A 12269-nucleotide genomic window follows, 5' to 3' on the forward strand; every position below is an offset into this window, starting at 1 on the left:
GGCCCTCCATCTGTCAGAAGCAGCTTGACTAAGATCATAATAAATTCTCTTTTCTTGGCATTCTTTTAACTGGCGCTCTCTGTTTACTAGCTCCTCTGTGCAACTATAGTGTGGCGATGATTGATGCTTATAATTCTGACCCTGAAGTACTTCAGGCCTCCTAAATCATCAAAAAAAGATTAAAGTATATTCACTATCACTCTGATATTTGTGTGTTTTACTGCATTTTGTATTCTTTGGAAATGGATGGTTTATCAAGTGCGGCTGTACTTGGGTGTACTTTGAGCACGATGAGAGTCTCTGATTGCCTGCGACTGCGCACACTGCCGCCCAGTGCCAGGCACAAACAGTATATTATGCATGTTCAAAAATAAACAAAATGGGGCTGGGAAGGTGGCTCAGTGGTAGAATGCTTGCCTTGCATGCATGAGGCCCTGGGTTCGATTCCTCAGCACTACATAAGCAGAAAAAGCCAGAAGTGGCACTGTGGCCCAAGTGGTAGAGCGCTAGCCTTGAGCTGAAGAGCTGAGGAACAGGCTCTCAGTTCAGGCTGGGGACTCTTCATGCTCGAGGGAGGAAGCAGGTTGGCCCCAAAGGAGCAGATGGGGCCAAAATGAGAGGGAAAATAGAGGTTAGAAAAACAGTGAGAGGCTTTGGAAAGCAGTATGGAGTTTCTTCAGAAGACTCCGCATAGAGCTCCCCTACAACCCAGCAATCCTACTTTGGGGCATTTACCCAGATGATTACAAACAAGGCCATTCTAAAACTACCAGCACAACTGTGTTTATTGCAGCATTATTTACTGTAGCTAAGATGTGGAACCAACCCAGATGCCCCTCAGTAGATGAATGGATCAAGAAAACGTGGTGTATTTATACAAAGGATATCTATGCCTCCATCAGAAAGAATGACACTGCCCCATTTTTTAGTAAGTGGAAAGACTTAGAAAAAGTTATATTAAGTGAAGTAAACCAGGCCCAAAGAACATAGGTCCCATGTTTTCCCTTATTTGCAATAACTAGTATAAGTCTAGGCCAAGCAGAAAAGGTCAAAAGCTTTGTACATATGACCAAATAAGATGATGGTAAGTGAAATGAACCCCAAGATGGGGACAAAGTGGTTTTTTCTTGCTTGCTATTGTTTTTTTTCTTGCTATTGTTTTTAAAACATACTATGCATTTAAAACGTACTATGTGATATCTTTTGTTTCTCTTGTATATTCCTCCCCCACGGTATAGCCCATTTTCACTGTATTTGATGTTGGTGCCCTGCATCTTGTGTATACATTTTTCTAATTTGGGGATGGGAAGGGAAATAACAAAATGGGGATAGGTTGACTCATTGTAACAATGAGAGATGTACAAGACACTATGTTGAAAACGAACTTTACAACTTGGTGAGGGGGGAGGGAAGAGTTGGGGAGGTGGGGAAGGGATAGTAGGGGAAAAACAAAGGAAGAGGTAACAATGCTCGGTAGGAAATGTACTCATTACTTTACTCATGTAACTGTAACCCCTCTGTACAGTATTTTTACAATAAAACCACATATATATATATATATATATATATATGTATGTATGTATGTATGAAAAACAGTGAGAGGGAGCAAGCAAAATGAGTGCAGACCAGGGAAGTGGACACTGTATAAATGAGCCATCCTGTGGCCTGACCCCAGGCAAGCACAGCTCATGGTCTGTGTTCTGTGACCCCAGTCACCAGGTTTAGTCTGGCAAGACTCTCCCTCATCTCTGTTTGTATTGCAGTAGCAACCTGGGTGAGATGCCAAGTTCTAAGGAGGGACCACATCAATAATTAGAGCATTCTTTCTTGAAAAGCCTTATGATCACAAAGTTGACAACATTATTAGGCTCAGAGGGAAGAACTTGAAATAGTTAAGTGGCTCCATTGGTAACCTGCATTCCTAAACAAGGAATGTGATGTCACGAAGGGAGGAATTTCTTTGGAGAGAGATGTATTCCACTAAGTAGAGATGACTAGTACATTTTTTCATAGTTTGGGTCTTTTGTTGTTGGTAGTAGTGGTGCTAATGGTTGTGTGTGTGTGTGTACCAGTCCTGAGCATTGAACTCAGGGCCTGGGCACTGTCCCTTAGCTTTGTCACTCCAGGCTGGTGCTCTACCACTTCTGCCACAGCTCTACTTCTAGCTTTGTGGTGGTTAATTGGAGATAAGAGTTTCATACTTTCCTGCCTAGGTTGATCTCAAACCGCCATCCTTAGATCTTAACCTCCTAAGTAGCTAGAAGTACAGGTGTGAACCATTGACACCCAGCTCCATAGTTTGTTGTTAAGTCTGTGTTTTTCAATTGGGTTGTATCACTATCCCAGAGAGTGAGTGCCTGAGCTCCAGGGACTATACTTGTCACCTGGGCAAGGACATAGGCACCTGTGGACCTCAGAACCAGCTTTATCATTGGCATTTAAGACAAGTCGCCTAGTCTCTCTGGCGACCTCGTTTTCCTTTATCCAAAATGTTGAAATAATACTAATTCTTTCCTTATACGATGGCTGCATGGCTGAGGTAAAATACGGAATGTGAAAAACGCTTCACTGGAAAGCTTATCTATACTATGTAAAAGATAAAAGAAGTACAGTATATGTTAGATAGAACACTAGATAGGAATGCTCATATACTTTAATAACATACAGTGGTACATTTTATCTGCAAGCACCACGTCCTCACAAGTCTTTCCCAAGCGAGAACAAGCTATTTCTTGAGTCCCTAGGCAAGGGCAGGTGCTCCAGCTGTTACTTTATCCGTGCTGCAGGGTAGCCATTAAATCCCCCTTTCGGAAATGGGGAAATCAAAGCTCCTTGTCACCGAGCTAGCCAGAGCAACGAAGCCATGCCCATCAGCCTCTGGGACCCACCTGTACCTCTCCCTTCCACCCCACAGCAGTGGAGCAGGTGGTTTGCTGAGCTGTGCCCCTGAGGAACCTGTGCCTTGAGTGCATCCCTCAGACTCTGAGTCTGTTTGCAGAGAGAGTGGGATGCCTGTTCCATGTAGACCTGCCCCGCTGAGCCTTTCTGGGACTCTGTTGTGTTCATTTGATGTCAGGTATTGGAAGGAGGGGCTCCTAACTGGCAGTTTTTCAAGTATCCAGTGGGACCCACCCCAGCCTACCTCTCTTTTCAGTACCCTTTGTAACCAGTGAGCTTGTGGCTCAGGGCTGCCCCGACAGAGAACCAGAGCTGGTGCCTGAGTTGACTCTCCAGGGAGGATGTCCATGCGGGAAGCATGTGTGTCTCATGAGCAGAGCCGGTGTGTGTGTCCACAGGTTCTCAACAGGAGGTGCGTGGAAGCCGCAGTGATGACGGGCCTGGCACTGAACTGCCGCATCAACAAGAAGTCCTTGTTTGACAGGAAGCACTACTTCTATGCCGACCTCCCTGTAAGTACGACCTCCCTGTAAGCACGCTTTGTGATCCGTCAGCCGGGAGTTCTCAGCCCTGCCTCTGGAGCAGGGAGCAAGGGAGAGGGGCCGAGAGCCTGTCATGTTCCAATCAGCACTCCGTCCATCGCTGCTGGAAGTTGTGTCCGGCCCTGATGAAGGCAGGCGCCCCCTGATGTTTGCTAGATTGGATGCGATTTTCCTGATTGCTGCCTCCTTGCTTAGCCTCATGCTCTGGTGGCTTGCTCCTAATTGAACAGGGACTAAGCGTAGCCAGTGTTATCAGGTTTGGCACCGCCATGGTGTTGGTGCTAATTGCCTGGTAGGACAAAGGTGAACTTTGTGGCTGATGTCATCATCAGTGTCCACTGACTCTCTTCATTGAGAGGTAACATTCCCAATAAGAAGGTTATCTCCTTTGGAGACATTTCTGCCATCTCCCAAGGAGCAAGTAAGTAGGCAATAGTCAGAGGAAACATGAACCCGAAGCCTGCATGATCAACAGTAATTGGCTGATCAGTAAACTCAATATTTACCTGCTTTTGTCTTAAAATTGTAATTTTTTTCTTTAACCAATGTCAGTGTGCATGAGAGCCCAGTGTTTCATAATATTGACATAGAAGACAACTGGAATGTAGAATAGATTTCTGAAAATAATGTATCATCTGATTTGAACCTTAATAGCAATACTGTCCTTGAGATTTAGAAAAACAGCAGTGATAATTTACCCCCTTGAGCTGAAGATTTAGGGGAGTGGGGTTTTAGTGGATAAAGGCAAGGGTACAAGTAGGCCCTCAGTTCTACAGTTACAGCTTCTTTTTCCTTCTGACTTTAAGCATTTCTGTATTTTTTTCATTTTGTGTGTGTGTGTGTGTGTGTGTGTGTGTGAGAGAGAGAGAGAGAGAGAGATCATACTCAGTACAAGTGCTCTACCACTGAGATATATCCACAACCACATTTTCTAGTATTCTTTTTTAGGGTAATAACCGAGGCCAGGCATATTGACACATAACCTGTAATCCTAGCTATGCTGGAGGTAGTGATAGGAAGATCACTGTTAGAAACCTGCCTCTAGCTAAAGCTGGAGACCCTACCTGAAAAACTAAATTAAAAAAAAAAACAACACAAAACAAAACAACAGCCTGGAACTGTGTCCCAAGTGGTAGAGCTTTTGCCTAGCAAAAGCTGAGTTCAGTTCCTAGTACTACCCACCAGAAAAGGTATTATCACTGGTTTGACTAAGGTAGGAGCTTAGAAATATGTAATGAAAAGAGTATTTTTAGTGATCTATGGCCTTTTTTTCTAGTCTAGGTAGATCAGCTAATTCAAAACCAGTGTTAACCTAATATTGCATGGGACGTACTTATATTACAAAAAGTCTTCATTGTTTATCTGAAATTCAGATTTAGCATCCTGGAGACTTCCTGGATCTGTGTGTGGCTTTGGGCCAGGTCCTTCCCCCGCTGAGCCTTGTTCCGTTTCCTAGGGCTGTCACGGGATTAAATGCATGTAACATACTGAGAGGAGTGTCCAATCACTCAGCAAGCGCCACAGATCTAGCGGTTATGCCTTGTTCCTGCCCAGGTCTCCACACTGATCTGCCATCTCTTTAGTGTGTGCTGATGCATGGATGTATCAGGAAGTAATTCTACCTCTCCACTTAGAAGGAAGAAGAGAGTCCTCACATCATCCATTGGTATTTCTGTATTGCGTTGCTTTCCATTGGCTGAGTGTGAGCATCACAGCATTTCTTGCTACAGGAGTGAGGGAAGTTGAGTCAGGGAGAAGAGCTGGTCTGGATTGCTTAGCTGAGAGAGCAGAACCAAAACAAGTTGAAACGTACTGTCTCTCATGTTCAAAGTGACGGCAAAAATGCTTAGGCAGCATTTCCTAATAAAGGAGGCTCTGTCAGGAGCCCTGTAATGAGATGCAGAGTGTAGGCTAATGAGCTAAATGAAAACAATAAATTCTTCTTGTAGAGGGCCTCTGACAGTGAGATTATTGTTACTCCCCAAAATGGCACTTGAGTAAGGAAGATGGGATTTGTGTGCTAATTGCATGCTTGGGGGAGGGGGCTGAAGAAAGGTAAGGGGTGCTGAAGAAAACCAGAAGTCGGCCTCAGTTATGTCATCCATGCATGAACTCATTGTTTCCTTCTTACTGCTTCTTTTTTTTTTCTTTTGTTCAAGTAGGCCTTTCTGATGTGACATTAAAGGTGCAATGTACTGGATCTCACCCAGCTCTGGTTGTGGGGTAGTGACTCTGTAACCCCTATTTGTTTGGGTGCAGGCTGGCTACCAGATTACCCAGCAGAGGCTCCCGATCGCTGCCGACGGGAACTTGACATATGGCGTCTATGTTGGGAAGAGGCAGAGTCAGCTGGCCTCCAGGACGGCGAGGATCAAACAGATCCAGCTGGAACAAGACAGTGGCAAAAGCCTCCACGATGACCTGAAATCCCAGACGCTCATTGACTTGAACAGGGCCGGTAGGCTTGGCGTGTTCTCACCGCTTTTCACTTCCTCAGCTCTTGGGTTTTAGGCATTTCTTTTCCCTTCTAGACTTTTCCCAAACCAATTGAGAAAGCAGCAGAGGAGCCTGACAGTCAGAGATCACCATATCCGTGTTGGTACTGGCAGAGCTGATGAGAGAACACAGCTTAAACTGTGCTTACTGCTGGGCCTGCCAACCCTGCACCACTAAGATCAGGCAGCCTTGTGCTCCTAGTCACAAAGCTGAAATCATTGAAGCAGGTGTTTAAAAAAAGTGGACCAGAGTTAATCATCACAAAATGGGGTGAAAGGGATAAACAGTTTTGTGCCTGGAACCACTTTGAGGGTTCTTAATTAACACAAAGTATTCATAAGACTTCTGCCTACTTTATCAGTTGGTGTACGAACCTGGACTGCTGGACTGACCTGCCTGTTTTTCATTAGGAGTTGGCCTTCTGGAAGTGGTCCTGGAGCCTGACCTGAGCTGTGGAGAAGAGGCCGCCATGGCTGTCAGGGAGCTACAGCTGATCCTCCAAGCCCTGGGGACCAGCCAGGCAATCATGGCAGGTAGAGGCCAGCGTTCCTCCTTCTGTCCCCTTTCCTGCTCTGCCTGCTGGTTCTCTTCTGAACCAGGTTTTGTTGTCTCCCATCCTTTGTATTGAGTTTGTTCATATTCCATGTTCAACCTCTGTACCTCAGTTGTTTTTTTTAATTTTCCTAGACTATTTTCTATTTTCAAAACCCAAACTAAACACACAAATAACAACAGTACAAAGGCCTTGAGCCTAAGAAAATAAGCATGAGAATCAGAAGACTAGATATCTTCACCCAGCTTCTTATGTCAAAACTGTAAGGATTCATGAAGTGCCTATAATTGAATTTTTCTCAGAAAGAGGTCTTTGTTCATCAAGAGTAATTTTTAGAGCCAGCCATTGGTGACTCACACCTAGAACCCTAGCTACTTTGGAGCCTAAGAGCTGAGGACTGAGGCCCAGAGCCCACAGACAAATCTGAGAGACTCAGAATCACTGATTAACCAGCAAAAAGCTAGAAGTAGAAATAGGCTCAAGTGTACCTTTTAAATGTTTGTAAGTCAGATATAAAGATCACAAATGTGGTTAAAGCTCAGTGGCTAGCCTGTGGGTTCTACACGTGGTTGTATGTCTGTAGCCCCCTGTGGTACAGTCAGAGTCACACTTCTGATGGCCGTCACCTCCCTGTGGGGTAGCACCCGCACTGTTCGCACCCTGTCGTTTCACATAATGTGTTTGCATGTTACGGGTCTGCCGAATTCATAATGCCACATTTGTCACACAGGACTTCTTACAAGCAATGCATTGTAACATCGGTCCTGAACAAGATGAATCTGCAGGCAGAACTTGCTTATTTTCTATCATCTTTAAGCTTAAGACGGGAGAAAGAGCCACGTGAGTTTGAGTGGCATAAAGGTTAGTGGCCTGCAGGTTTCCCTTACAGAAATAACACTACATTAGACTAGAAGAGTTCTCTATTTTCCACATCTCGCTCATGTGGCTTTTTTATCCACAGAACATAAATGAAATCTGGGCAGGTTGGATGGTTATCCCTGAATGTACTAAGCATTGATTCTCTATCAATTTAGAAAATGCTTTCTTTTCTTCAGAATTACTGAGATTCTTATGAACCCTGTAGGATAATAAACAAGCTACCTCTTCACTGAGAAACTGAGTCCCATCTGGGTACTTGCCAAGAGATAAACCACAGTGGCAAGAACTCATGAGGCAGTGACAGCTGAAAGTGTTCATTAAATCTCATTTGTTGTGACACTTTTTGTTTTTCTTAAACACAAATCTAGCAGCTTTGCTTGGAGCATAGCAACTGAGTTCTTGGTTGTTCTCAAGTGTTGAGGGTTGCTGGAGTCTGCAGGAATTTGACTTCTTGGCATCTTATTAGTCTAAACGTCTTTGCATTCTTTCCTGTCCGCCGCCACTGCGGCCCACTGGTGTCAGGACTGGAGACTGGAAATGAGGGCCACTCTGAAGAGGGGACACGGAAGCCCAGTAGGCATGGTGCTTTCAGAATGAAGCATAACTCAGGAGAACCACTGAGTGAGGTTTTGATAGCTTTGCTGATGAGCATTGATCACTGTGCCCAAAGCCTGAGTCACTTCATGGTGGATAGTATGTCACCTCTATTGAGATCCTCAAAGCAGCATTTTAAATGGAATGTGTTCCAGAGTAGTCCTGCTAAGCATCCCAGTGATAGTAGTACCTGTCATTCGGGATGGTTAATATGTGCCACTCGATTCACTAGACATTTTGAAAAAATTGATTTATCATCCCATTTAAACATTAGGACATTCCTGGGAGTGGCAATATCTGGTTTGTTGTACAGATGGGGAAACCAAGGCTCAGGCAGGTCAGGTTATTTGCTCAAGGTTCACGAGAAGCACCTGAGCTGGGATTGAACCTGGGTAAAGAAGTCCAAGATCCTTTAAGCATTTTGTCACACAAGTCCTCAATGGCAGCCATGACACTGTCATTACCATAGATGGCTCCTCAAAGAGATAGATAGTAGACTGTAGTCACTGAGGGCTCCAGGGACCTGGACCTGGGTTGGAGTCTGGGCCTATCATTTCTAGCAATAGAAACTTAGGAAAACCCTCAGAGACAGACATCAGGTAGAGTTGAGGAGACTCAGAGAGGAATGACTTCATGAGTAAAGGTTTGGAATTCCTTCTTAGAAATGCAAGGTTGCACCGGGCCCTAGTGGCTCACACCCATAATCCAAGCTACTCAGAAGGCTGAGATTTGAGGATCGTGGTTCAAAGCCAGCCTGGGCAGGAAAGTCTATGAGACTCATATCTCCAATTAACCACTAAAAAGCCAGAAGTGGAGATGTGGCTCAAGTGGTAGAGCATTATTAGCTTTGAGCAGAAAAGCTCATGGACAGTGCCCAGGTCCTGAATTCAAGCCCCAAGACAAGGAAGGAAGGAAGGAAAGAAGGAAGGAAGGAAAGAAAGAAGGAAAGAAAGAAGAAAGAAGAAGAAAGAAAGGGAAAAGTGCAAAGTTTGAAATGCCACAGGGATGTTTAAGTGGCTTTATCATTAAAACCATATTATAGGGAATGGATGTAATGATTATATAAAATAGCACAGAGCCTGGCAGAAAGCCTGTACTGGGTAGATGTGCTTCTATTAACAGTAATCAACAGGACTGCTTTTATGGTATCTCCACCCATCTGGATGAATAAGCGTTGTGAACTATGCTCCATAGAACTTGATCCCTCTTGGCCGGCATGTGGCTCAGTGGTAGAGCCTACCATGAGTGAAGCCCTGTTCCCTCCCCAGCACCACAAAACAATGTATTTTTTTCCTTTTGTTTTTCCTGCTATGTCTTGTATTTCCGTTTTGGAGTAAATTCAGCAACCAGAACAAGATAGCTGAACAGACCTTCCTACCAAAGTTCCAGGCCCTGCTGTTTGCAGAAACATTTTTCTATCCCAATGTTATATTTCTGTTGTGTGAATGTGTTTTAGAAAAAAAAAATAGCTAACTGCACTCCATCACTGTGCTCAGTGGTATCGTGTTTAGTTTGTGGTTACAAATCTCTGTTCTGGAGGTAGAGATCGAGTGTGTGACTGGAGGCCCTCCCTCAGTGGGACAGAACGCGGCGAAGTAAACCTGCCTGGTAAGGCTTTCATGCACTTGAGGCAATTTAACTTAATTTGTTTAAAAGGTATTTTGTCTTCACCGGCTAGAGTGTCTTTTGTTAATGTTTGATGCTATATTTGAATCTGGGCTAGCGAACTCTCTTTCAGCACTGCAGGATACTAAATGATTCCTCTCAGACATTTATGTAGTATGGGCTTCTCTGGGAGAGACTCAAATTTATGCTTTTATTCTTCTTCCAAATTAGAATTCTAAATTGTGAAAGATCGTTTCATTTTTAAAAGCAAGTGAGTAATTCAGGGTTCCCTGAGTTTAAAAAAAGAAAAAAAAAAGTTGTCTTCTAAGTATTGAGACTTGATTGAGCAGTTTGGTATATTCCAGGAGTTTTCTTTTAAGCTTAATGGGCCTTTCAGATGATTCCAACTGGATATTAATCCTATTCAGACAGGAGTTGAGAACCTATCAGAAACCTACTGGGAGAGAGAGCCCTGCTTCCTTACTCATTGCTCAGGAAAATGCCAGAGTGTTGGCATTCAGTGCTCAGCAAAGTTTAATTTATTAGCAACTACCATTGGGCCAGTCTCAGCTCTAGGTGCTGAAAAACACCTTGTTCCTGCCACATAGAGATCATAGTTGTGAGGGAGACAAATAGGTACATAAACACGTGAAATAATTATGATGGTAAGTGCTTCAAAGAAATGGGATGTGGTGACAGTGAGTTCTAGTTTGGAAGATGATAATGCTGTGTAAGGACCCTGGGCTTGTGGGGAGGAGGGAGTGTGAAGAATGCTTTGTGGCCCCAGGCAACAGAGCTAGGGATTGGCATTCCAGAAAGCAGCCAGGGCTAAGGATGGGAGGTAAGAAAGACCACAGAATGTGTCCCTAGGCAGTCAAGGTGCTGGAAGTCCCCTCAGGGAGAGCAGAAGAGCTGTGACAACAGAGAAAATCAGAAAGGTTAGGTGAGGGCCAGATTCCATATAAAGACCTAAAGTTTAGATTTCTGCCCAGGTGCCCTGGGAAAGTGCTGGAAGGTTCTAAATGAGACTATGACATGGTCTGACTAGTGATTTTAGAAAGGCACTTCAGCTGCTCCAAGGAATGTCGGTTTCTTAGGGTAAGAAGAGGATCGTGTGACCAGTTGTGAGATGCTTGCTGTAGTTCAGATGGAAGGTGACCCTGTTTGACAGCACTGGTGGCAGGGACAGTGGAGAGATAATTGGGTAGTTCAAGATGGTTCTTTTTTTTTTTTTTTTGTCAGTCCTGGGGCTTGAACTCTGGTCCTGGGGACTGCCCCTGAGCTCTTCAGCTCAAGGTGAGCTCTCTACCACTTGACCCACAGCACTACTTCCAGTTTTCTGGTGGTTAATTGGAGATAGAGTCTCATGGACTTTCCTGCCCAGGCTGGCTTTGAACCATGATCCTCAGATCTCAGCCTCCTGAATAGCTAGGATTACAGGCATGAGCCCCTGGTGCCCAGCTCAAGACAGTTCTTAAGAATAAGAAGGTTTGTAATAGGCCGGTGGGAAAGATCAGAGATGGGGAGAGGAAAGTTGCCTTCCAGGAAGTTGAGGAGTAGGTAGTGTTGGAAAGGTGAGGGTAAGCATGTGTTTGGGAAAGGACAAGCCAGGTCCTGAAGTGCCTATGTCACCTGGTATGGTGCTCAGAGGAGAGAGCTGGGCTAAAGAGAGCAATCAAGCGGTCAAGGGCACAGAGGTGGTGTTTAAAACCATGGACCTCTACAGAGAGTATGAATAAATAAGAAGCCATGAGTTAGGAAAGGAAGGAGAGCACTAGAGCATCCCTAGAGGCAGAAAGTAAACTGCAAGCAGAAGGCTGCCGAAGCAGAGGCAGGAAGATGCTTCAGGAAGGAAGGGCACACATCCCTGCTGCTGTGGTATCCAATGAGGTGAGGACAAAATACATCCTCCACTAGATTGGCAGCTAGGAGGTTGCTGGAATCTTCTATAAGGGCATTTGTACAGAAGCCCGGCTGAAATGGGTGAAGGAGAAAATGGGAGGTGAGAAGGTAGAGATCGTTTGTGCACAACCCAAACTTGTTGGAGAGGATTTACTGAAAAGGAAAGCAGAGGTACAGTAGCCAGATGACTGAAGGAGTAAAACTTGAGCTCAAGGGAATAAGTCTTTGGGCTTTTGTTTGTCTTCTTAATGAGAAATGCTATTAAATATGTACATACTGGAGAGAGTGCTGAGAAAGAGATTGATGGCGCTGGGGGAGGGATTACCTGAGGAGCAGTGTCCTTGAGCAGGGAAAGAGGGGACATCGTCCAGGCCCACGCTGGGCATAAAGATGAGGTGATGTGGAAGCAGGTGGTGGTCTCGTGCACAGTTCTCAGGCCTGGGTTGTGTATATTCTGGTAGTTTTGAACACCCACAACTGGAAGTTCATTCACTGGGGGCGGGGGGGGGGGGGTGGTAGAAGCTGATGGTAACACTTAACGGGAACCTTGAAGGTGGACAGAGGTAGATGAGGAACAGCAGCAGCAGTGAGGCAGATGTAAGCATGAAGGAGCAGGGAGGCCAGCAGGAGCTCCACCCACTGGAGGTGAGCTCACCAGTGGAGATGGTCTGAGTCTTTAGACCCCAGGCCCAAACTCCAGGAGTCCCGTGTGAAGTCCAGCTACTCCCCCCATATGTCAAATAAAGAGCCATGGTGAGGGCAGAGAAGGGAGATTTATTATATGACAATACTTCCATGCA

At 45.0% G+C, this 12269-nt stretch overlaps 1 protein-coding gene across 1 annotated transcript in view; it reads left to right on the forward strand.

Moving 5' to 3' along the window:
• Window positions 1–12269, forward strand: part of Gatb (glutamyl-tRNA amidotransferase subunit B) — a 71529-nt gene that overhangs the window by 25085 nt on the left and 34175 nt on the right. The window contains exons 3-5 of the mRNA XM_042701827.1: window positions 3297–3410; window positions 5700–5898; window positions 6347–6469. Of these exons, the coding sequence (XP_042557761.1) occupies window positions 3297–3410; window positions 5700–5898; window positions 6347–6469 (436 nt within the window). The remainder of the gene's footprint in view (window positions 1–3296; window positions 3411–5699; window positions 5899–6346; window positions 6470–12269) is intronic.

This window comes from Dipodomys spectabilis, unplaced genomic scaffold, assembly GCF_019054845.1.
Source record: "Dipodomys spectabilis isolate Male_0828 unplaced genomic scaffold, ASM1905484v1 ptg000297l, whole genome shotgun sequence".
NCBI classification, from domain to species: Eukaryota; Metazoa; Chordata; class Mammalia; order Rodentia; family Heteromyidae; genus Dipodomys; species Dipodomys spectabilis.